We start from the raw sequence: 27,475 nt of genomic DNA on the forward strand, positions 1-27,475 counted from the left end.
CCAGAAACATGAGTAATAATCAGATATAATTATTCAATTTGGAAACAATATTTTCTTTATTCCTACTTCAAGCTTCTGGACTATTTTAATTGTAGAGATTTTAATGTTGCCAAAACCAAATTAGCTATTTTTTAAAAGTTGCCATTTGTAATAGCTTTTCTAATTTAAGAACTGTCTCAATACTATAATGCCAGAACAAAGTACAGAAATAAATTTGTTGATTAAAATTACAACTGTCAGCCATGTCCCTTGATTTCATAGTTATTATTAGTCAATAGCTTATTATTTTCAATGATGGATTTTGATAAGTAGTATCAAACTTTGGGCTTATAAAATGAATTACTACTAACGAATCTCTTTTTCTGTCTTATATAATGGAGGTTTCATTTAGAGTTTATTAGACTAAAGAGAGCTACAAGTAAAATAACTTAAAAACCACTCATCTGGTCCAATCCATTAATTTTACATATTGAAAAATTAAAGCTGAGTTTAAGTGTCTTGCTCTAAGTTATGCAGCTAAAACACTGCAGTTGCCAAACTTGTGAATCCTTAGTTCTCTCTATTATTTATTATAGTACATTTAGTTTATGCCATGCCATTTAGCATTTAATGGCATGGTTTGTATGCATCACATATTTATTTGTTCAACAAGTAATTTTTTGTGTGCCAGGCACTCTTTTAGACACTGGATACATTCCCTAAATCTAGAAATTGTGCTGAAAATAAAATAAGAAAAGCGATTCTATTCAGCATCGTGCAATTAACCTAATGTATCACTGGGTAGGGTTACTATATTATTAACAAGAACTTTTCTACTTATGGTTATATTTTAGGAGAGTAAAAAAAGTTATTTAGTATTTTTGAAAGGTGAGAAAAACAAATATTTCAACTCAAAGCACTCTTTGCATACCATGAACCTGGTAATGTGTTTGGCAACCATAAACTCAAAGATATATGAAACAGGAGCGTGTGTGGTAGGTGCTGTTACCTCTGTGTAAACAGTACTGTAGAATGAGAGAGGAATGAAAAAGTAACTCTTAAGCAAGAAGCTGGAGGCGACTTCATGGAGAGCTGGCCCTGGAGCGTTAGTTAAAGAACAGAAGGTTGCCTTAAGCAAATGGGGGATCCATTCTAAGCCCCAGAAACAACACAAGCATAGGCTTAGAGTTGTGCGGGGTTCTGGCATTTCCAAGAAAGTTTAATGCAGCAAGATTCTAGGGTATCTTAGGAGGTGTGGTGAATGCACATTTTTACCCATCATTAGTTAATTGAAGAATGGAAGTAATGAAATGTGCAAACTTTTTATTTCATACACGAGGTATTCCTCATGCTTCTGCCTATTTTCATTTCTAACTGTTAAGTCCTTTGAGAACCCTGATGGTATTTTGCACTTCCCACTCTTATGGCGATGTGCGCAGTGGTGAGCATGGCAAGGGCTCAGTATATGCTTACGTACTAACTGTGCCCATCATTCACTCAACAAGTATTTTTGGTTGCTGCATGTGTAAGGTTCTGTACTTTGTGCTATAGGAAATGAAAAACTTGTGATACAAAGCCAGTCTTCAAGGAGCTATTGAACCCTAAGCAAAAAATAGTAGGCTTTTGTGTATGTTATGATGATGAATATATCCATGTACTCACAGAGCTTACATTTTTGTCACAGAAGACAGGAATCAGACAAACAGTAAGATATGGAATATGTTAGTGATATATACTAAGGATAAAAAAGATAAAGTAGAAAACGGAGATATAAATTATCAGAGAGGAAGAAAAGATAAAGCTACTTAATTGCTCTTGCCTCAGTTTCCACACTGTAGGAAGAAACAACTAATAGTTCTTACACAGTTGTGACAAGAATTAAATGAGTTAGTGCATGTATAAAGTGCTCGATACAGTTTCCAGAAGATGGTAAGATTAATGTCAGCTAATATTACTATATATTTGGCTAAAATAACTTTAGCACATTAGTCATCTTATTTTCATCACTTATGGACTTTTTAAAATTATATTTTATTGATTATGCTTTTAGCTGTCCCCAATTTCCCCCTACCCCCACACCCAGCACCCCCACTCCCTAAGGCAATCTTCCCACCATTGTTCATGTCCATGGGTCATGCATATAAGTTCATTGGCTACTCCATGTCCTATACTGTACTCTACATCCACATGGTTATTTGGTAACAAAGGATATACTTAAAGTTTGGAACTACTCTACAGGCTAAGACTCCCTCATTTGTATCTTTCTCCTTTTAGCCTCTGCTTCCCATGTACTCACCGATAATATTACTAAAGTAAATCATTTTTTAATCATATTCCTTCTAGAAAACTGTTTGTTTATATAGATGTCAGGTCATCTATTTCGGGCATTAGGCAGGCATCCAGATCTTTCCATGGAAAATATTTATTAATACTTCGTGACTTATCACATCTCGAGGTTAAAAGTTCTGACAAAATGAGACCTTTATGTTTGCTTACCATATAAAAATGAGTACAATATTGAAATTGTTATTACCAGACAGAAATGTAGTGTCTTCAATGTTAATCTTTTGGGATTAAGATTATTGGCATGGATTAGGTGAACTTTCAAGTCCCTTCCTCACCTTTCTTTGCCTTTATACCCTCTATGCATCTTTAGATGTAGCCTGACCCCCTAAACTGCCCCTCTTTCTCTGACCCCTGCAGTCTAGACCAGCTTTTTCTTTGTGCTCGTTTGGTACTCCATACTCAGTCCCTATCAAAGCCCATATCATTTCATGTTGTAATCACCTGCTCACCTGACTGCCCAACTTCCAACCCTCCACCTCCCAGGCAGTAAGCTTCTTAAAATGGGACTGTGTTTTCTTTATGTTTGGGTCCCTACCATCCATTCAGTGCCTCAAATGTAGTTACCCAATAAATACTTAAAACATTATAGATTATAGAGACATAGTTATTTAAACTGATCCCACATCCTTCAGTTGCTCCTTTGTCTCGGCTGGCTGCTCTCTGAGGAATAGCAATGCTCAAGCATGTTGCTACACCACATACTACACATTTCCCTGTCCTCCTTTGGCCTAAAATCAAAGAGAGAAAGAAAAAGTAGGCTGGATACCAGGAAAGACCTCAAAGGTGGAGGAGCACCCTGTGGAGTAGCTATGGTCCAGGATGTGGTCCTTACTCCTCCATTTAAAAAATGGATTTTGCCATTGTTCTCTAGGATAATGGGCTCCTAAGGTCTACTACAGACCATCTACACTATATTTACATGCAATTAATTTATAAACCATTGACCTATTTGTTTATTTCTTTTTGTTGAGTGAAATGCATGTACCTAGTATTAAAGTCACTAACTTAATGGTATCAAAGCACCTATGACATCCATCAAATAATCAAATGGTTGTTCAATGACCTTCGAAACAGAACAAAATGAGTTAGACTGTCACAAGGATTATTTTACCCAGGATGAGGCAGAGCCTTGTCAATATCTCTCTGAGCTAGGAGAAAATAGAGTAGGGGGTAATAAGGTATCGAGTACACTTTTGAAAACCCTTATAAAATTTTTTTATTTGTTAAAAGAACACAATTTCAAAAGTCAGACAATGAAACAATGGCATTTTCTAATAATTGCCATTAATTAATACTCTTAATAATGGTAATGTACAATTTGGTTCCATAATTCTTTGATCCCAAAATGAGTTCATAAGTTAATGATAATGTGGTATTGCTGGTGATGGTGCTAAAAAGAAGGAAAGATAAAGGATTCAAGTTAGACCTCTACCTCCTCTTAATTCAAGAATCATCAGTCTCAGGGTCAATCAACTTCATTGAAGTTAAACTGTGTACTTGTGATTCTAGCTGGCTTACTGGTGCTCCTATATATACTAATAATGCATGATGATCCACTAGTTCATCCTCTACTTGAAGTGCAGGTTAAGTGGTCACTGAAAAAATAAGTTGCACCTCTTCTGAAGTGCTGAAGTGAGCCTCTCGAGCCTTATCTCAAGGTCCTTTCTATTCCAGAGATTGGAAACCCAAGTGCCTACAGAGGCCAGTCTGGTGGGAATGAAGCTAGAAGCCACTGCAGTGAACTGGAGAGCCAACTTCTCTCTGAAGGAGCAGCCACTGCTCTGGTCCAGATAATTGTTGCAAGGCAGGAATGTTGACCTAGTGACACCACATTATCCAGTTTATCAGGTAAAGCAGGAAGTGCAAATTTCATGTGAAATTTTTTATTTAAATATTGTCAACTAATTTGCTATTATTAATTACTATTCTCAAACTATGAACAAGCCAAACACCTCTGCGAATGGGATTTGGGTCAGAGTCCTCCCGTTTGTAACGTGGTCCTGTATTTGGCTTACGTTTTTGTTAAATTGAAGACTTAATTTTCTACAGATTTTGCTTTTCTTCATTATGTGCTCTAATTTACACTATGCCCGGTTTTGTGATATTGAAACGCCTTTCCTCTCCAAGTTGTGTACTTTGCACATAGGTTTTCTTTGGCTGCTACATTTTCTCTGCCACTCTCTGCATTCCAGTGAGCAGTTAATGCTAACTGGAGTCTCCCTGAGACACTTTTGATACGACACAACTAAACATCTACAGGTACACTACTTACTCGTTTTGGTACTAATGGGTAAGCTACATAAACACAGTAAAAGATCGCTTATTTCATGCTTGGGCCTCCCCTTTCTAGAATCCACACAGAAATTATCTGTCTCCTTGTTTCTTGTGAGACCTTATCAGACGATTTATTAGATTTTAGTTATCTTTTATATTTAATTATGTTTGCTAGAGACATTGATTGGACTTAAGTGATCCTAGGTATTTATACGCATTTAGAAACAGTGTCTTTGGGTGGGTTTCTTCAATGACTAAGGAGTCTTCCTATTTCCACTTTAAGAGTAACCTGATTTTCAAGGTTACACGTGGTGGTTGGGAGGTGGGTACTGTTACCACTATACAAAAGTGATTATGCCAGGTAGGAACTTGACATCCACTGTCAGCTGAATTTAAAAATGCTATATATTTTTATAGTAAGAGTATATAAACATTAATTGTTTCTTAATATTGTACAACCCCAAATAAGTATAATTCATAACTGTTTCATTCTTAATACAATTCTGGGAAAAATCAATATTTGTGCATCATTTTTCAACAATGATTTAACCTATATATACTGAACTGTACCTTGAGTAGCCAAAATACCATTAATACATGAATAAAATGTAAAAATCACCCCTTATACTTGTTTACTGTACTCTTAAATAGATTATGTAAATGCAGGCAAGTATTTTTTTCTAAATATTCCCTATGAGATATTTCACTGTACTATAGAAGAGAAAAAATAACAAACTGCTGGTGACTAAAATACAGAAATAAATTATAAACTATTTTCCCTCAGAATTATAATTAGTTTATCAATTAGTATATAGATGTTCTGTTGTATTACTTTAAAACACTTCTCTAAATGCTTTTTAAGGATATGTATTTGGGAGCTGGTGATTGTTCACTTTTTCAGCTTTTAAGAAGGTAAAATGAATAGTAAGCATTTTCTACCTATGCATACAGATGCTCACTTTCCACTTCCTTATATATTTTTATAGTATAATGTATTTTAATAGTAAACTTACAGGTACAGCACAGAAGACAGACAACATTAAAAATGTATACTTGCATGTAGAACAAATTAGAAAAGTATAGTGAATGGATGGAATCTACTGGGTGATAAAAATGCTACAAAAAACATTTAGTTGCCATCAGTAAGAAATGTACTTGTTTTAAAAAATCCAAATGCTGGCAGAAAATTTTAGCAGGTTTGTTTATATTATTATGAAGTTGAACTGCTGAAACTTGTTCAATAAATTTTATATTTTAATCTCCTGAAAAATATTGATGTATAAGGCCACAAGGAACCTTAGTGGTCATCTAGTGACTCTTTCCAAGGCCCAGAGAGGGTAAGTAACTTGCCCCAGGTCACACAGCAAGTCCATGAGTGGCAGAAGCAGGGCTAGGTCTGGGCACTCAACACACACCATGATGTGTGTCCTTGCCTTGTGCTGCCGCTGAGGGCTCCTATAGATTCTGTGCACATTGTGCCCATGTATGTAATGTACATACATATGAACACACAAACACACAAGCCCTGGCCTCTGCTCTGCACACCCTACATTCCTCCCTCCCCCCCGTCCCCTACTGCTCACTGCAGCAGCCCTGACTCTGCTTCTATGCCCCCACCATGCCACCACCTGAATCCTCTAAGCAGACCGGGTACCTTGGCCAGGACAAGACAGGTGTGTGGCCTGGCCTCACCCAGATCTCTGTGTACACTTTCAATTAAAATGCGTTTGTTTCTAAAAAAAAAAAAAAAAAAAAAGAAAGAAAGAAAGAAAAAAATTTACTTGTTTAAAAAATATCCAAATGCTGGCAGGAGAATTTAACAGGTTTATTTATATTATTATAAAGTTGAACTACTGAAATTGTTCACTGAAACCTTTTGACTTGTATTAATGCTTTATGCCCCCCATATTTATATTTTAAAAATTCACACACAAATGAAAATGGAAAAACTTCCAATACCTGATTTCTGTTCCCTGTTTTCCACTTGCAATCATATATGTAGGTACCTTTTGACGCCATGGGAAAAAAATACTTAACATTTAAAACTACCAATAACAGGAAGAAGAGATTTTTTTTTAAAGAATGAAATGTTTCCCATCATAGTGGATTCTTAAGCACGATCTCCACATAAGCAGCGTGCTACCTGGCTGTCTTTTGGCATAATTGTTACATGTCTGGCATTTTCAAAAAGGCCAACCAGATAGGCCTCACTTGCCTCCTACAAAGCACCAACAGCTGCACCGTGGAAGCGAAGATCTGTTTTGAAGTCGTGAGCAATTTGTCGCAACAGGCACTGGATGGGAAGTTTGCGAATCAGTTCAGTGGGCTCCTGAAAATGTCTAATTTCACGAAGTGCCATGGTACCAGGCCTGTGTTGATGAGATTTCTGCACCCATCCAGTAGAGGGCGCATTCTTGTGAGTGGCTTTGGTGGCCAGTTGCTTCCTCAGTGCTTTATCACCGGTTGATTTGCTCTTTTGTAGGAGCCATGGGGAAGAGACCTCTATACTTACATCCCTTCTCCTTTGGCCGGAGCTCAGCAAGCTAGAGGAGAAGCTGCTGTTAGATAGTGACACTTCCGTATTTATTTTTAAAGGCACAAACAGAAGCTTTAACTGTCTCAATCATATTGTTTCTTTGCATTCATGTGCAATGGGAAGGGCAAAGAGAAACTTCAGTTATGTGTAGTAGTAATATATGTGAATTACTGGATATTTTATGGGAGAATCCAATTTAGATCTGGGAAGCCAAATAGTGATTAGGGAAAACTGGAAGGCCTGAGAAATAGACATTTAAACTGGGAAAAATGGATGTTGGTTTAGTGAAGAACAAGAAGGCCAAGGTGGGAGATGGTAGTCTAAGCAGAAAAGTTAAGAGTGACACGCTGAGGAATGTTAGAACCAATCAAAAGGATAGCCTAATTTTTCTCTTCAGTATTTAGGTTATCCAGGTTAATGGGTATTCTTTCTGATTCTCCATATCTTTTTTCTCTACTTGGCTAAAACAGAAGGAGCAATAATAGCATAATACTAGGCACAAAGCCTGTAGCTGTTTCTAGTAAAAGGCTTCCATAGTGCTTTTAAGGATCAGAAAAATATTAATTAGCTATTCTATAGATATAACATTTAAAATTTTAGAAATAATGTGTTTTCCAATTATAGAGCCAATACTGTTTTTGTGATGTACTTGTGTTTTGTTTTTTAATTTATTTTTTATTGTACTTTTTCCTTTACCACTTATCCCCCTTATACCTTCTTCTACCTCCACTCACCTCCCTTCGTCCCACAGTCCCCACACTGTTGTCCATGTCCATGAGCCCTTTTTCCTTTTTGCTCGATCCCTCCATCCCCTAACCTCCCTCCAGGGCTGTCAGCCTGCTCTCCATCTATGAGTCTGTCTCCATTTTGCTTGTTAGTTCAGTTCATTCATTAGATGCCACATAGGAGTAAAATCATGTTTTTTTCTACTCCTTTTTTATCAGTAAATAACCTAAATACAAGTGTTTTGTTATTAATACCAAACCTGTCCATAGATAATACAAGAATAAACTACTATTACAAATTCATTTAAAAAAAATCCAACAGCTTAAAAAAAAAAAAAAAGTGTCTTTCTCTGTCATCTAACAGTGCAAAGGTAGGTGAGTAGCTCGGGATAACTTGGTAGCTCTGTCCAAGGTCACAGGTTTCTTTTATTTTGTAACTTTATTTCTGGGATGTGTTCTTGCCCATTATGTCAAAGTTGCTCACACTATCGCTTACTTACAGCTCACAGAAAGGACAAAAGAGAAGTGGGAGGCAAGCAACTTTGAAGAATGTGACCAGGAGGGTCAATGCATGACTTCTGCTCACATCTATTTGGTTAGAATCTAGTTATATGACCGTACTTAACTGCAGTGGAGGTCTTGTTTTCTTGTCCTTTCAGCTACCCTGTCTTTTGATTGGAGCAATTAAGCTATTTTCTTTTAAAGTGATTATTAATAGGTATATATCAATTGCCAAACAAATTAGCACTCATAGTCCATGTCATGGTATGGTAAGAGATATGTAAAATACATATCAATAGAATAGTCATGTCCCTGGCTGGTTTGGCTCAGTGGATTGAGCGTTGGCCTGCGAGCTAAGTGTCGCTGGTTCGATCTTCCAGTCAGGGCACATCAGAGAAGGAAAACTCTGACTCCAAAAAACCTCCGCTGCCTTGCGGCATACCTCTTCAGGGGAAAGGCTAAGGGAGTAAACCCCGACAGAAAATCCGGAGCCGGAGTCCCTAAGGCGGTTTGACGTTGTAGTCAACACCGGCAACTGCTGCGGCGCACCTGAAGCCAAGCTGTATTGACTCCGTCTTTCCCTTGGACCCTTCAGCTGCGAAGAGAGGGGGGGTCTGCTGCATGGGCAACAGCAGACCCTCCATATCACCCTGCCCAGGCTCTGTAGCTTCAGCTTCACTGGAGAGGACACTCCAGCGTCATCACAAGATGTCGATTCAACACGGGAGGAGACAGATACCGTGTCACTCCCGAGTTGGACTGCACAGCCATTCTCGGCGGTGCAGATAGAATCTTAAGAAGCTACACCATCGTCTCTCGAGACGTACGGCTGCCGACGATATCAATTGCCATTTTATTCTTCTAATTATCTTATTCTGTTTTTCCCCTCCCCCTCCTCCTACTTCTTCTTTTTCCTCGTCCTCTTCCTCTCCTCCTCTTTCTCCTTCTCTTTCTTCCTCCTCCTCCTTCTTCTCCTCTCTCTCCTCCTCCTTCTTCTTTTTCTTCTTCTAGCAGGCTTTTAACATTTCTTACAATGCTGTTTTGGTGGTAACAAATCCTTTAGCTTTTTCTTGTCTGGAAATCTCTTTATTTCTCCTTTAATTTTAAATGATAGCCCTGCTGTGTAAATTAGTCTTGGTTGTAGGTCCTTGCTTTTCATTACTTTGAGTATTTCCTGCCAGTTTCTTCTGGCCTGCAAAGTTTCTGTTAAGAAATCAGCTGACAGTCTTATGGGAACCTCTTTGTAGGTAAGTAACTATCTTTTTTTCTTGTGGCTTTTAAGATTCTCTGTCTTTAACCTTTGCCATTTTATTTATGATGGGTCTTGATGTGAGCCCCTATGGGTCCATCTTGTTTGGGACTCTCTGCTTCCTGGACTTGTATGTCTTCTTTCTTCACCAGGTTAGGGAAGGTTTTAGTCATTATTTCTTATATAGGTCCTCAATCCCTTACTCACTGTCCTCTTCTGGTACTGCTATGATGCAGATGTTGTTACACTTCATATTATCCCAAAGGTCCCTTAAATTATCCTTTTTTTTTTTTTTTTTTTTGCTGTTATGATTATTTTTTCCACCTTGTCTTCTAAATAGCTGATTCAATCCTTTACTTCATTTAACCTACCATTTATTCCTTCCAGTGTGTACTACTTTTCAGGTGTTATAGTCTTCATTTCTCAATGGTCCCTTTATATGGTTTCTGTGTCCTTTTTCATGCTGTTGAACATCCTTATAACCGTCACTTTGAACTCTGTATCTTATAACTTGCTTGCCTCCATTTAATTTAGCTCTTTTTCTGGAGAACTCTTCTGTTCTTTCATTCAGGACATGTTTCTTTGTCTCTCCATTTTGACTGTTTCTTGTGCATGTTTCTATGTATTAGGTAGATCTGCTATGACTCCCAGTCTATGTATTAGGTAGATCTGCTATGACTCCCAGACTTATGTAGTAGGTGTCCTATAAGGTCCAGAGGTGCGGTCTCCTTGATCACCTGAGCTGGTTGCTCCAGGAATGTCCCCTGTGTGGGTTATGTGAACCCTCCTATTGTAATTGGGTCTGAGTACTATTGGCCCATTGTGCATGGGATTAACCTTTAGGCATGCTGACTATAAGATTAACCCCAACCTTGGCTTGCTATGCAGGTGCTGACTACACAAAGTGAAATTCACCCCAGCAAAGTTTGGTGCCTGCTAGGATCTCCTTTGCATATGCTGTTTGTGAGGTTTATTTGATCTGTCTCTGTTGTTGTCTGAAGCTGGCCACTGGGTGTGTTGGTTCTGGGCTTCTTGGGAGGGACTCTGGTTCAGACCAAAGTTAGACACTGCCTGAGACTGGCCCTGGGCAACTTGTTAGAGCTATCAGCAATCCACAGTCTGTGGCTGCCTCTCCTGGGCCTGGGTGCATGTGGGAAGGACCAAGCTGTGCACCAAGGTCAACTTTTACTAGCTCCAGGCCCCTATTTTAGCCTTTCGGTTTGTTTCTGTGGGTTGGCAGTCTATACTGGACTCAGCTGGGCCAACTTATCCCTGTTTCACATGGGCTTGGCTGGGCTCATATACATATCTGGGGCCTCAGCTGCACTGGCTGGACATGCTTGATTTGTCTCTCCATATGATGTGTCATCCTCAAGGCAACTAGCTTAGGTTGTTCATGTGATAATAGCATTACAAGAAGCAAGGGTGGAAGATGCAAAATTTAGTCTCAACTTCAACAATATCACATCCATCTGATTCCATTGATCAAAGCAAATCACAAGGCCAAATCAAGGTAGAGAGTAATAAATCCCAGTTCCTGATGGAAGAAGCTACAAAATATAGTATTTGTCACCAACGCAGTCTACTACACACAGCATTTAGTTCTCTAAAGGCTTTTATGTGATTAGAATGTGTACATTCCTGAACTTTGGTAGTAAGTAATGGCCTGGTATAAATAATCCTACATAGATAGGCATAGGCCAGGATGCTTGTTACCTTGACTTGAGGACTGGCCTAACTCTCAGCAGAATATCCCTAACCTTCAGAGTTTATGAAAAAAGTGTAGCCTTCCTACAGGAATGCAATTCCTTATGCACTTTTACACTTACATTCTTCTGCACTGAAAGGGCAAGGACATCTGGGACTAGAGAGCTTCAGTGATCAGAGCAGGAAAAATGTGCTTAAAGTATCCTGATACAACTGTGTAAAACAAACATAAATGTGCTGGGGGTAGTTTGGAACAAGCAAGGAAAACCTGGCCGAAATTAAGCCTCTTACAAGGGATATATCTGAGAGGTATGTTTTAGAAGAGGTGGCTGCACAATGAAGATAAGAACCAAATGGAAATAATAACCAGTGAAAATGGGGCTGATCTATTGGAAGGTTTTTTTGTTTTTTTAATGAAAGATCTAACTGTAAGATAAATGTGCTCATAAGTAAAAATGCATAGCTTGAATAAATAGGTGAAAGGTGAAACAAATGGGAGGGTTTATGGAGGGGGCTGGCTCAGTGCTATGAAGGAGCTGTTTGAATAATTGGTATACAAATGAAAGGTCATTGAAAAGGGGAAATACCATTTAGGGTTACCGTAACAAGCATCATTTAACTAGTAATGATGGAAAGATTATGAGTATATCCATTTATTACCCAGTCAAATGGTAATTATCTTATAGCCACTCAGACATTACTCTCCAAAATGTTAATGCTGATGTTATTTCTTTAATCCAATGATAGCTGTTGTGGGCACATATTGTTTTGGAATTTAAGTATACAGGTAGGTTTTATGTGCTACTTGTTCTCAATTGAAGAAGATGAGATGTTTACTATTGCAAATGTAGGAATGAAGTGGACTTCTTATTTAACTGAAAATGTTTCATGAGCTAATAATCACAGTATTAAAAAGTATAATGATGATTTAGATTTATATAACATTAAATTTGGTGTATTACCTAATTGCATAGTCTCACCTTGAAAAATCAATAGTTCATTGGGTATTCATTCTCTCCTACTATGTATCCAAGTAAATCTTCTGAGCACAAGGTCAATGTGTGATGTCATAATAAACATTTATTAGAATTTACTTATATCACATGATTCAAAAATCAATTTATTATATTTACCGTTAATTTTGTGTGACATTATTCAGAAGATTTATTGTATTTGATGTTATTCAGAAAGATTTATGAAGAACATCTGCTTATTTTTATGTCATATTCATGAAATTTTTAAAGTTATCTTCATGATGTTTTGGGTGTAACTTAAAAAATTTACATCAACACTGCATAGTGAGTTTATTCTTAGTGTGACAGGAATGTCAGTAAAGCAGATTGAGAAAAAGGTTTATTGCATTAATTAACATTGTTTAATTTTTATATTGTTGCATTTATTTTAGTGCTTCCTTTAACAATTAAACTTAAGTGTGTGTGTGTGTGTGTATGTGTGTGTATACCTCTTAATAAATAAAACTGATGCATAAAATTAGCATATTAATTTTCTTATAAACTCTCTTATAATTTTTTTACATTCAGAGATTATGAGTCATTAGGGACAGATCTAAACCAAAAAATCTGTTGTATAGTTTGTCAAAATACATACTCATTGGCTTCTGTTGGCTTATTTAAAAAATGTTTCTTTCATATTAGACATGTGTTGTTATAACTTTTTATGTCTACATCATAAAAATCAGAGTATAAAATTATGTTAACTAATTAAAATATGCATAGTCTGACATTAAGAATATAAAATGGTCCTAGAAAGACAAGATTCCTGCCCTGAGGGAGTTTTACATTCCTGTGGGTAGAAATAGTCAATAAGCAAACAAATAAATGATGTAAAAAATCAGATAAGAGGAGTCAGTGAATTAACAAAGTGTGAGTAAGTACAGAGGGTATACAGAATAGTCTCTGTAATCTGATGACATCTAATTAGAATTCTTCATAGTCAGAAAAAGCCAATGTAAAGAAATCAAGTCACTAAAACTTAATTAACCGCAAACCAATTCTCATAGACTGGTATGCATATTGAAAAGAAGCAGGAAAATAAAAACATTGGTAGAATTGTGACATATGTTCTCCTTAGAACACATACACACCACTTTTTGAATTTCATTAGTATTACTAATAAAACTGTGAAATAAATTTAAATTATGTCATAAGTATAAGCTCTATTCTTTATCCAGAATATTGGGCTATTGTCTATGGGCTTAACCCAAGCCTTATAAATAAGGTCATAATGGAATCTTTAGAAAAGGTGGAGGGAAAATGTTGTAGATTATTTATGTTAAATTTATAAAAATTGGAAAAGAGGAAAAACTGTGTTTTTATACTACAAACTATAAAAACTGAGCTTGACTAAATCTTGAATGATGGGTTTATATAGAAGATAAAGTTACCAGAATCTCGGAGGCACAAACAACATATTTAATATTTAGCAGAAGAGGGCATATCTGGGTGTCAAAAGTTTGAGAAATATCACCTGAAATGCTTTCCTAAACTCACTCTTGGCACTTCAAGAAATTTATGAAGGGCTCTAAATTATCCAATTAATTCTATTTTAACAAATTAAATGAATTATCAAAATAGCCATAGATTTATGTACAGGAGTATTTATCTCAGTTATTTGTAATTGTAAGAATTTAGGAGAAAAATCTATATAATTAAATTATATACAATCATCCAAGAAACTTCTATCCAGCAATTAAAACCCATTTTTAAAAAAATACTTAATGCCATAATAAAATGCTGAGGACAAAAATAAAGAACAAAGTGTTAATGACTCAGTTTTTAAAGGAAGAAGACACATTTATACTTAGAAAAAAATTGGAATCAGTATAACTACTTTAAAGAACAATTTGGCACTACTTGTAAAGATGAAAATGTGCAAACCCTAACCAAAAATTAATATGATTGATATACCAATAAATAGTTATGTACTCATATGATAATATGCTATTCAGATGTTAAATATTAATGAATTGGATCAATATATCTGCAACAGAGACAAATAGACATATCTCAACACAGCTCTCAAAACAATGTTGAATTTATTTATTTATTTTTTTAAGTATATTTTATTATGTTGTTACAGTAGTTCCAATTCTTTATTCCGCTTTGCTCCCCTCTGCCCAGTACCCCCACCCTTCTCTCCAGGAATCCCACCCCCCTTAGTTCATGTCCATGGGTCATGCATAGAAGTTCTTTGGCTTCATCCTTTCCTATATTATTCTTAACTTCCCCCTGTCTATTTTGTACCAACTGATTATGCTTCTTAATCCCTGCACTATTTCCCCATTTCTCCCCCTCCCCCCTCCCAGCAGATAACCCTCCAAATGATCCCCATACCTATGATTCTGTTCCTATTCTGGTTTGCTTAGTTGGATTTTGTTTTTATTTTTTAGATTCAGTATTGATAGCTGTGAGTTTGTTGTCGTTTTAGTGTTTATAGTTTTGATCTTTTTCTTAAGTAACTCCCTTTGACATTTCATATAATAATGGCTTGGTGATGATGAACTCTTTTAGCTTTACCTTGTCTGGGAAACACTTCATCTGCCCTCCCATTCCAAATGATAGCTTTGCTGAATAGAGTAATCTTGGTTGTGGGTCTTTGCTTTTCATCACATTGAATACTGCTTGCCAGTCCCTTCTTGCCTGCAAAATTTCTTTTGAGAAATCAGCTGATAGTCTTATAGGCACCCATTTGGAGGCAACTCTCCACTTCTCTCTTGCTGCTTTTAGGATTCTCTCTTTATTTTTCACCTTTGGCATTCTAATGATGATGTGTCTTGGTGTGGTCCCCTCTGGGTCCAGCTCCCCCAGGACTCTGTGCTTCCTGGACATGTATATCTATTTCCTTTGCAAAATTTGGGAAGTTTTCCTCCATTATTTTTTCACATAAGTTTTCAATTTCTTGCTCTTCCTCTTCTCCTTCCGGCACCCCCATGGTTCTGATGTTGGCATGTTTAGAGTTTTCCCAGAGGTTCCCAAGGCTCTCCTCATTTTTTTCAATTTTTGTTTTCTCATTCTGCACTAGTTGACTGTTTTTTTCTTCTTTATGTTCCAAACCATTGATTTGAACCCCAGTTTTCTTCCCTTCACCATTGGTTTTGTGTGGATTTTTCTTCATTTCACTTAGCATAGCCTTCACTTCTCTTGTGCATTTGCTGTACTCAAGCATGTTTGTCAAGCCTGTAAGTATCTTTATCACCAGTGTTTGGAATTCTGCATCTGTTAAGTTGGCTATCTCCTCATCTGTTAGGTTGGCTATTCCTGGTCACTTAGGTCTGCCACTGAAACCTTGATCTGTTCCCCCTTTTGCGCCATACTTCTCTGTCTCATCTTCACAGGCTCCTGTGTTTGTTTGCCTCTGTGTCATAGGTAGAGCTGTCACTCCTGTTACATTGTAAGGGGCGGAGCCTTAGGGATTCATCAGTACTCAACCTGTTTCACCACATTGTGGCTCTGAATGTGGGGGGGTGGCGGTCTGAGAGGGAACAATGCCACTTACCCAGCACTTGCCCCTTTCCCAGGCACTTCTCCCACTTCCGTATGGGACTGGTGCCTCTCTAGCTGTTGCCCTGGCTGTCCTTCCCAGAGTGTATGGGTCTGTGGACAGTCTACGACTGTGGGGGCCCTTTAAACAAGTGGACTCTGCTGTTTCTCCCTCTGCCCCAACCCCCAATGGTCTGCACAGTCAGAAGCAATGAGGCTTGATTTTCCCCGGTGCTGGGACCGTGAGCTTCATGGTCTGGTAAGGAGCTAGGAACGCTCCCCAGGTGTCCCTCCTGACTTTTTAAAATGTGTGACTGTGCTTTTCTCTGGCCTGCCACTGCCGCCACTGCCGCCACCACCACACCAGGTCTTCTCGAGCCCAGCTCCACCCCTCCTACTTTTCTGAATGAATATTTCTTCTTTATATCTTTGTTTGCTGGACTTATATGCCGTTTGATTTCCTGGAACTTCTGTTTTTTTCTAGTTTTGAGGTGGTTGTATTCCTTCTTAGTTGTGGAGGGAGAAGCAACGTGTCTATCTATGCCTCCATCTTGGCCTGAAGTCCACAATGTTGAATTTTATAAAGCAAATTGCAGAATGATGTCTGTGTATATTAATATTTATGTAAAAATTTTAAACATATATAACAATGACAAATATTGCTTACATATACAATAAGGAATAAACATATGAAAACAGCCTGGAAGCATACAGACCAGAATCATAATGGTGGTTTCCTTTAGGGTGGGAGGGAGGAAAGTGAGACTAAAATGGGAAATGTGCTTTTAAGATTTTCTAAAACCAATGATTGAAAGAAGGTGCATAGGGGCCCTGGCTGCTGTGGCTCAGTGGACTGAGCATCGGCCCGCGAGCCAAGTGTCGCTGTTCGATTCCCAGTCAGGGCACATGACTAGGTTGCACGTCAGGTCCCCAGTTGGGGGCGTGAGTGAGAGGCAACCACACAGTGATGTTTCTCTCCCTCTCTTTCTCCTTTCCCCTCTCTCTAAAAATAAAATAAACAAATTTTTAAAAATGTTATTAAAAATTTTTTAAATGAAAGAAGGTGCATAGGTTTTTGCAGTGGTTATTATTCAGAAGTAAGATTACAGTTCAATCTTTATTTTCATTTTTAAACTTCTCTGCATTTTCCAAATTCACAAAATATATGTTGAGAAAATCATTGCCATGTAGATAAATAAACAATAGCTATATAGTTACTGGACCTGTGCTCCATAAGGGGTTCCTAAGGCACTTACAATTGAGCTGCCTCTAGAAGGCTGAAACGTCAGCAAAACAGGATGATCCTCCCATGGACAAAAGGAAGTAGAAGGCTGGCTGCCTTCGAAGTGTGGAGATGTAAAAACGACCCTGTTTAGGAAGGGAGGATGGGCATTATTCTAAGCCATGGTCTCAAACTTAAGCATGCATCAAAATCACTTAGAGGGCTTGTTAGAAAACAGAACCCCCTCTCCCTGCCTCCCACCCCAGAGTTTCTGATTCAGTAACTCTGGTAACTCTGGGGTCAGGCCTCTGAATTGGCATTTCTGACAAGTTTCCAGATGTTATTGACAATAATGATGCTTGTCTCGGGACCATGCTTTGAGAACTACTGGTGTACTCAAAACCCAGCCATCAGGTATTTGTATTTTCGATTGCTGAAACATGAGGGACACATTTGGCAGTAATCACTCAAATGTTATTATCTGACAAATCCACAAATTACTTAATGGAGCCAGCCAGCCAGTCTCAGAGAAGTTGGAATCACATGCTAGAGCAAAGCAGACCAAAAAAAAAAAAAAAAGTCATCAAATGTCAGAAAATTCAAAAGTAGAGAAAATGAAAGCCAGTCCAATCTAATAATCAGAAATGACTTAAAAGATTTCTTTAGGAAAAGCAAGGTAATAAAATGAGCATAAAAAGGGACTGTTGAAAAAAAGAAAAAACAGGTTCTGTCATCAGGGTCTGTTGCCATTTGACAAAACTGGGAATCCAGGATAACCCTTCTTTGCTCTCTCCTCACTTTCTCATCCTCCCTTCATCCCACTTTCCTTTCTGTTCTTCCACACTGAGCAGCTCTTTAGTACCAAGCATGACACTGGCTTTGGATAAAGTGGTGTCTTAGCGTCTTTGTACTACAGCACATGGTATATTAACTAGTACATAGTAGCTGCTCACTAACTGTTGAATAAAATATAAATAAACATGTAAGTGATCAGAAGATGTTATGGTTAAAGGTTCAGTGAATGGAAGACAGAAATAGGATGCTATTCCTGCCAGTGAAAAGCACAGACAGTGGAGTAGGCCCAGCAATGCAAATAACTGGCTTGAGACACCATTTGGGAAAGTTACTACTTGGCAATTGCCTTGCCAGTGTTTTCTGCACCAATACCCATAGTTCCCACCTTTCAGCTAAATGAGTGTATGCTTCATTACAATGTCTTGAATCCTTCTCAGACCTGAAACTGCAGATAAGGCTGTATGCCTAACTATGTGATGCCCTATGCTATAAGATATTCTACTTTCCCAATGAAGAGAGCCAAAAAAGGTTTGGCTTTAACTTAAATATGTAGACTTTCAGGAATATAGATTAAGCAGTTATGTGTCTATTTACACTGTTTAATTTGTTGATTTTTATGCATGCATATTTAAACATATCTAAAATATTACCTTTTTATTTAAATTTTTGGAAACAGTTTTAGTACTTCCATATGAATCTTGTCTTTTAACACACCTCACTTTCATTAAGTTATTTGAGATATTAAACTCTTTGAATCTATGGATGATGCTGTCACTGGAAATTTTTGTGACAAACCACAAGTTCCTCTCATTTCATTTAACACTAGAACATTTTTTTCATTCATTTTTTTAATGTAGTTTCATGAGTCCAACAATGTCATCATACATGATATATTAAACTGATTATAGAAAGTCTTGTTTACACTCCTGCTAGTGTGGTTCAGTTTGTTGGGTTTGATTCGCAGTCAGGGCACATGCCTGAGCTGTAGGTTCATTCCCCAGTCGGGGAATATACAGAAGACAGTCAGTCGATGTTTCTCTTGCATATCAATGTTCTCTCCCTCTCTTTCTCTCTCCCTTACCCTCTCTCTAAAATATTTTTTTAAGTCTTGTTTATTACAACAAATAATGCTAGCAATTGTGACATAACATTCTATGCAAGGATTACATACTGAATCTTTTTAAAAATTTATTTGCCATCTTTTTTTATTTAACAGATGCTTTTGGATAACCTGTTATAAACATTATACACTAGCAGTGATTCCTACTGGCTCAGCCAGTATATCCACTCGAAACAACACCTTGTGATTCAATAAAGAAATTAAGAGAGTACCTTGTAATAGAAAGGAGCTTGTAAATCTTAACTATAAAGCAACTTCCACTCTAGTATTCACGAATAGTGAGGGGGGAAACCTCTTATATTTGGAAATCTATTACAAGTTCATTTTCTTTTAATTTTTTGCTTTAAAGTAAAGAAACCTTTTTTTTCTTTAGGCCAATATGATGATTAGAAAAGAAAAATCATAGGGGTATGCAAAATTAAGAAGTGACCAAATGTAATTTGATTAAAATATAATTTTCCAGTTGTCAGGTCATAAGAGGTTTTAAAGATACATTTTTATTGTGAGTTAGGGTGTGTTTGTGTGTGTTTGTGTTTGTGTGTGTGTGTGTGTGTGTGTGTGTGTGTGATGCCATAATTATGGGTTGATCTCTAGAAATTAAAAAGTTGCAAGGGGGGAATTCCAGTAAAGGATGGCAGCATAGATAAATGCAGTACTCACCTCCTCCCACAACATCATCAAAATTACAACTAAACTACAGAACAACCATCATTCAGAACCTCCTGAAACTAGCTGAATGGAAATTCTACAACTAGGGATTTAAAGAAGCCACATCAAGACTGGTAGGGAGGGGTGGAGATGCAAAATGGTTGGTGCCACACACACATGCGGAAGATAAAAACAAAAAAGGCCCTGGCTGATGTGGCTTAGTGGATTGAGCCCTGGCCTGCAAACAAAAGGGTCACTGTTTCGAATCTCAGCCTGGGCCCATGCCTGGGTTGTGGGCCAGGTCCCCAGTTGGGGGTGTGCAAGGGACAACCACTCACTGATGTTTCTTTCCTTCTTTCTCCCTCCCTTCACCTCCCTTTAGAAATAAGTAAATAAAATCTTTTTTAAAAAACAGAAAGGATATCTCAACTACAGAGGTGCCTCCTGAGGATCAAGGAGTCCCAGCCCCACACCAGGCCCCCAAGCCCAGGGTTCCAGTGCCAGGAGGCAAAGTCCCCATAGCTTCCAACTATAAGAACCTGTGAGAATTGAGGCTGAGTGAGACGAAGGGCTTCTAGAGTTTCAGGCATTCCTCTTAAAGGGCCTGAGCAAGTACTTACTTGGATGCACTTCCTCTGAGCTTCAGCACTGCAATAGCCTCTCGAAAGGCACCAGTGATGTACAGAGAGGAACTGAATTGTCTGGCATCAGAGCAAAAGCTGGAGGGCAGCTTTCTCCTACACAGAAGGGCTGGCAGAGACCATTATTTTTCTGATGAGCCCTCCTCACCACTGAGCTTGCAAGCAGGTGCTGGATCTAAGTCTCCATCAACCTGGCTATCACTGTTCTCCCTGGTGATTCCCTGAGGCCACACCCCACCCAACTTACAGGCCTACCCAAGACATTCCCAGTCGATTTTCTGTACAAATGACCTCTCTTGCCTCATGCTCAGACTTTCCTAAAATCTCTCAAACAAGCAGCATCTGGCCTCTGTGTACGCTGTACCTCTGGCTCAGTGGCCCCAGTCCCAGCACTAGCAGGAGCCAGCCTTGGTTCACAGCTTGGCCTCTCCTGGGTACCTCCAAGCCCAGCGCAAGTAGCAGCCATCTACAAATAACTCTATGGCCAGTTCCAGGTTGCCCCAGGCAGAGCACAGAGGTGGCTGACCTTGTACCTCTAGGAGGCCCCAGAGCCAGTGTACCCAGTGGACAGCTTCAGACCATGCCAGATTACAACCCTGCTGCCTCGACAAGTGACACACTCAAGGGGCAGACCTGGTGAGCACCAAAGCCCCACTAGAGCAAGTCTTATTCCATAGGGTCAGCTCCTGCACAGAAGCTCCTCCCTGTTGTTGCAAATTGTCCTCACAGACGATTGACCTAGGGATCAATCCCTCCCAGTGATACCAACAGCAATCAAGGCTCAACTACAATAGACAGTGTGCACAATCCACACAGGTGTCCACCTGGAGCACCCAGGCTGGGTAACTGGGGAGGCTGCACCAAGTGGGCCCTACAGGACACCTACTACACAAGGCCACTCTACCAATCCAGGAGACATAGCAGCTCTACCTAATACATAAAAACATAGGGAAGCAGGGAAAGTGCAGAGACAAAAATACAGATCCCAAATGAAAGAATGGGAGAAATCTCCAGAAAAAGAACTACATGAAAAGGAGTCAAGCAAACTACCAGATACAGAGTTCAAACCAATGGTTATAAGGATGCTCAAGGAATTTAGTGAGAACTTTAAAGACCTTTGTGAGGACTTCAGCAGCATGAAAAAGGACATAGAAACTAAAAAAGAACCAGTCATAAATGAAGGATACACTAACTAAAATGAAGAATAATTTACAGGGAATCAACAGGAGAGTAGATGAAGCTGAGAATCAAATCAATAATTTGGAATATGAGGAAGCAAAAAACAACCAATCAGAACAGCAAAAAGAAGAATGCAAAAAAATGAGGCTGGAGTACGGAACGAGCCTCTGGGACAACCTCAGGCATTTCAACATTCACATCATGGGTGTGCTGGAAAGAGAAAGAAATTGAAAAGCTATTTGAAAAAATAATGACAGAAAACTTTCCTAACTTAATGAAGGAAAAAGACACACAAATCTAAGAAGCACAGAGAGTTCCAAACAAGCTAGACCCAAAGAGGCCCACACCAAGACACATCACAATTAAAATGCAAAGGTTTAAAGACAAAGAGAGAACCTTAAAAGCAGCAAGAGAAAAGCAGTTAGTTACCTACAAGGGAGCTACCGCAAGACTGTCAGCTGATTTCTCAACAGAAACTGCAGGCCAGAAAGGAGTGGCAAGGAATATGCAAATGCAAAACAGATTATGTATTATAGAATTGTACACCTGAAACCCATATAATTTTATCAACAAATGTCACTCCAATATATTCAATAAAAAGGAAAAAAAATATTCAAAGTAATGAAAAACAAGTCTTACAACCAAGGTTTACTCTACCCAGCAAAACTTTCATTTAGAATTGAAGGACAGGTAAAGAGCTTTCCAGACAAGGAAAAGCTAAAGAAGTTCATCACCACCAAACCAGTATTACATGAAATGTTAAAGGGTCTTCTTTAAGAAGAAGAAGAAGGGAAAAAAAGATTTTAAAATATGGACAATAAAATGACAATAAGTAGATCTCTATCAATAGTTGGATCTAAAAATCAAAATTAACAAGCAGAACAGAAGCAAACTTATAGATACAAAGAACATTTGGATGGTTGTCAGATGGGAGTGGGGCTTGGGGAAATGGGTAAAAAAAATGAAGGGATTAAGAAGTAAAAATTGATAATTACAGAATAGTCATAGGTAGTAAAGCACAGCATAGGGAATATAGTCAGTAATATTCTAATAACTAGGTATGGTGTCAGATGGGTACTAGCTTTATTGGGCTGATCACTCATTAATGTCATATAATATCTAATCACTGGGATGTACACCTGAAAGTAATATAATATTGTATGTCCACTATAATTGAAAAATAAAAAATTATTTTTAAAAATGTTGCATGTGGTGAAGAGCAAGCAAATAGATTTAAGTGGATTGTTAAGAAAACAAGTAGAATTTGTTTGTGATTTTGATGGCAGAAGACATCAGAATGGTTTGGTACACTTAGCAATTTATTTATAAAAGTGTAGATTCTCAATATTTCAAAATTAAATATACAATTTACATATTAATATATGTTTCAGGCTACATTATTGGAATTTTGAAGACATGAAAACATCAGATGAACCAACTTGCAACACCTTGGATTCAAATTGGAAGATGAAGAGACAGTTTAAAGAATGTGGCCTCTAAAGGCGGGTAGTACCTGGAAATATTAACCGTCACACATTGTAAAAATGAGACCAATTTCTAAACAGTAGAGATTATTTTAGTCCAAATCAAGGTTCAAGACAACATGTTGAACTAAAAACTTTACACTCCTCCCCTCCCCAACTTCAGACAGGTACCAGCGTTGGTAAATATGGTTTTCCTTAGTCAGAAGCAGTCCTTTTTACCCATGTAGATCATTCTTAGGAATTATATATTGGTTATTTAATGTAGATTATAATGGGAAACTGATTTTTTCCACAATGGCAGATTTCAAGGACTTGGTTCCAAACTGAGCCAAAGCGTCCCAGTGCATTTTGTAGTCTGGGAACAACTATGCTGCATTGGCCATTTTTGAAGGCCATCATGCCCTGTAATATAAGGATATCATCTTATTGCTGATATCTTTGGAGAGTTCCAAGCAGATACAGAAAATGAATGGAGGCAAGGAGTGTGACGGAGGGGACAAGGATGGAGGTCTTCCAGCTATACAAGTTCCTGTGGGTTGGCAGCGCCGTGTGGATCAAAATGGAGTTCTTTATGTCAGGTGAGCCCTTATTACTACCTGTGTCACCTCCAAGTTTGCAGTTCCAGAATTAAGGATGTAGAGTCTGTCCCTCTGAGGGAGTAAATATTGTGACTGACAGCACCTCAAATAAATTTGAATAAATGAACTTGGTGCTAGAAATATTCAGGTGTTTTTATTCTGTACTATTTTGCAATGTAAATTGCCTTATGTTACAAGAGAGTATTTTTATGGATTACTTGTGTTTATATAACATGTCATTCTGCATGTCTGTAACAAGGATAAAGAAAAATATAAAGGTTTCTAAAAGAAACATAGGCATCATTACAACATTCACAAGAGAATGTAAATACTGGAAATAGACCTAATGTCTCTTGACAATGTTATTCTGTCCTTCATAGTGCTTCAGCTGTATTTTCTGATGTAAGGTTAATGTTTTCATCTATAGGCAGTTTTAATTATTAGACTTCTTTTTTTTAATTAATTATTAGACTTCTTAATGCCTAATAGTACATAAAAATTTCCCAATATTTTTCTGCACAGATTTTGATCTATACCTTTAAAAAAGAAAAAGTCATATTGGAAGTGGCTCTTAATCTCTCATATAAAAATCATATAAATAAAGTGAAAATGGCTGCTCTTCTAAATTTTGAAGGAAAATATCTCTTATAGAACAAGTTGGATGGAATAATTAAACTGTTGGCAAAAAGTTTTAATCTTACTATCAAATAATTGATACCCAATTTCCTTACATAGTAATTTATCAGTAGTATATGAAAAGTTAGTATACTTTAAATCTTTCTTTATAATGAAATAAAAAACTATTAGAAATAGACTGAACTTTTTTAAAGATATCACATTACATCATGGTATTAATGCTATTACTTTTAGTGCAGTTATTTGTATCTCTACTTCAATGGAATTCTCCATTTGTGCAAAGATATATTTCTATGACTGAGATATTTGCCATTATGTAAACATAAATGATTTCATGTCACAAAAACTCAAAATTCAGTTCAGATTCTGCTCTGGGTTTGTTTTATATTAGGTGTTTCTTAACCATTGAAACTCTTTTGCACATTATTTTTTTTGGTTGTTTGTTTCTGGGAACGTTCAAAATGTGCTCTATGTTAATTAGAGTGAAGGAATAAGAAAGCAGAGAATGTAGAGCTTTTCCCATGGTAGATAAGATGAACACATGGGGTAACATTCTCCAAGTGTTCTTATTGCCGATGCTGTTAACACACTATCAAAAATACTTCGTTATTAAAATAATATAGCTAGGTATCAGTGTTATTGTTTATGTTTATGATTGTTCTAGTCTGTAAGGAGCAAGTATGTGCTGATCTTAGAGCAAATGACTCTAAAATCTTGATTATCTAATTTCTTTACTTCTTCATACCAATGAAAGACAAATCAGCTTTTTGGATTGCTGAATACTAAGTTAAATCACATTAAGTCTAGAAATCTGTCAGTTATCTTTTTCATGATTTTCCAAGTATAAGTAGACTTTGCTGTGTATTAAGTGAGGTAGCACAAGTTCTCCAAGAATCCAAGTCTGAACACTAAGAATTCTTTTGACAACTAAATCTGCCAGATAAAGTAAAACACCTTCAAGTAAATTAAGCCAGTATGGGTTTGATCTATTTGTATATAACTGGTGAAATTACTACTTGAACACATATAGGAGGCTATCGCTCCTTCCATAGCCCCCTTCTCAATATGCAGTTTGCTTGAAATTTTTAGGTTTGTCTCCAGCTGCTCATGCCTCAGGGAGACATTGAGGCTGCACATTCAATTTCCCACCTGCTTCCAATCTTCTAAGCTCTATCTATGCCATAATACTTGTAACTATTTTTATGTTAATTATTACTCTCAAAGGTTAATTAAAGAGGTGCAGCTAAAGAAAAGGACCGAACTGACTGATTGAAAGGAAGTGTTTTTGAAGTGTCTAGAGTAGAGTACTCTAATAGAATTTAGGAACTCGTCTTCAATTTTAATTTTCCAGTTAAATTCCTCTAGGATTCAGTCTGTACGCTTTCTTTAACTGTAAAATGTTAGGCGATTTCATGTCACAAAACTCATGAACTTTTCACATAACTGTTTGGTGGTCTTATTTTACTTAAATTAGTAGACCTCCAAAACATCTGGTCCTTACCACTGGCGTGGAACTCAAGCCTATATTAGGGGAATCATTATTTTTTACAGGTCACTTGAAAATATTTGTTAGCCTAAATAAATGAATGAGTGAATTGACAAAGTTGAGGATTTTAATTGAGATTTTCTACATGCGTAACATTCCATGATTGTCCGTAAATAAAATATGAATTGTATTTTAAAGCTGGTTCATTTACAGATGCAAAACTACTACCTGTGTTTTTAAAGAAGCAGAATAGTCTACCCTTAGTAATGTAATGCTTTGTATTATTTCTGGCCAAATTCAAATTTGATCAGAAGGCTTACGTGAAGGTTTTGGTAAATAGTCATAAATAAAAGATATTCATGAATGAAAAGTATATAATAGTTTTCAAGGTTGTAAAATCAATATTTTAATAATGAATGTCCTAAAATGCAAACTGTCTGTTTTAAACTAACTTTCATTATAAATAAAAATTGAATACAATAAAAATAAAAACAAAAAGTAATAACTTGAGAACACTACCCATTTACCAGACAGAAGACCTGCCAGGCACCTTTCTGCCACTGAAACCCTATTTCCTCAAGAGTCGCCTCACCCTTTGTCAGAGCTGTCTGGCCCCTCTCTCCTTGGTAGTACTGCTCTGCTCTTTAGTGTAATTTGAGCTGGGCCACACAGACCTGTCTTCAAAGAAACACACAGATGAGGGAGAAAAAAAAAGAGAGAAATCTATTTTTACATAGAGACAACTTGGTTCTAGACTCCAAGATTAAAGGAAAGAACTCGCTAGCTTCAACTTTTGTACACTTAGTGACTTTCTGGTTTGACCTCCAATGTGTTCCTAAATTTCAGTTTTTCCTCAAACAGCTTTAAAAGTACACCTTCTGGTTTAAAATGATGATGAGTACTTTCATGTAGTTTTCTTGTTCCTTCCTTGCTTGCTTCTGTCATCTTTTCCTAAGAAGAGCATTTTCCCCAATCTAGTCCATTTTTGGTTTTCAGAATACTTTTATTTAATTTTCTATGAAGATCTGTGTTTTTCTGAGAAATATTTTAGTTCAAAAGAAAGAGTGATAGTGCTGAAAGGCTATAATTTAGTAGCTAACATAATATTGACAAAGAAAATGCTTTTCCTTAGTAGGAAAATATTATCCCATGAAGGAAGTAAGACTATAAATTATGCCTTTTTTCACATAATTTGTGCAGTCAGAATTATTTCCTGATGTTTTTTTAAATTATTTTTACAGCCCCAGTGGGTCTTTGTTATCTTGCTTGGAGCAGGTTAAAACATACCTGCTTACTGACGGAACATGCAAGTGTGGCCTGGAATGTCCTCTTATTCTTCCCAAGGTAACCATTTCACAACAGATCTATCAGCAGTTTTTTATTTTTTTTAGGTGTTTCGTATATTTGCTTTTCTCATTTGGCATTTCATTTTTACATTACTTCTCCAATCACATATGCATTTTAATGTCTATCTAATTTAATATCTGTTGCATGCATTTTGGAATACTTAGTGATTGTGAAAAATGGTTCAAATCCTGAAGTCATTTTTGAAGGTGACAAACCTATATTCCTATTAAATATTTTATTAAAATCTCTTTTGCCTATTTTATTCAAGCTATACCATTTAATAGTGCAGTATTTTCTTTCTCTTCTATAACTGTTTAATTAGCAACGATAAATCTTTCACCAATGTTTCTAAAATTACGAAGCTAAAATGTCAAACTGTTTTACTCCTTTGCAAGGTAGAAAGTAAAAATTGTTTTAAATGATAAAATATTACTACTATAGAAATAGGTCATTGTTCTCTGAGTATCTATTATAGTGCCAGTTTTAGAACTAGAATTAATAGACACCTTTTTTCTTTTTATTT

The 27,475-nt window shown here is 37.2% G+C and overlaps 1 protein-coding gene across 2 annotated transcripts in view; it reads left to right on the top strand.

Moving 5' to 3' along the window:
• Positions 1-27,475, top strand: part of MBD5 (methyl-CpG binding domain protein 5) — a 398,748-nt gene that overhangs the window by 322,179 nt on the left and 49,094 nt on the right. For both annotated transcript variants that reach the window (XM_090279601.1, XM_090279600.1), the window contains exons 5-7: positions 4,000-4,173; positions 22,813-23,483; positions 26,847-26,949. In XM_090279601.1, the coding sequence (XP_090135727.1) occupies positions 23,371-23,483; positions 26,847-26,949 (216 nt within the window). In that variant the 5' untranslated portion in view covers positions 4,000-4,173; positions 22,813-23,370. The remainder of the gene's footprint in view (positions 1-3,999; positions 4,174-22,812; positions 23,484-26,846; positions 26,950-27,475) is intronic.

The sequence above is a fragment of the Furipterus horrens genome, unplaced genomic scaffold, assembly GCF_987537825.1.
Source record: "Furipterus horrens unplaced genomic scaffold, mFurHor1.1.pri manual_scaffold_1, whole genome shotgun sequence".
In the NCBI taxonomy this organism is placed as follows: domain Eukaryota; kingdom Metazoa; phylum Chordata; class Mammalia; order Chiroptera; family Furipteridae; genus Furipterus; species Furipterus horrens.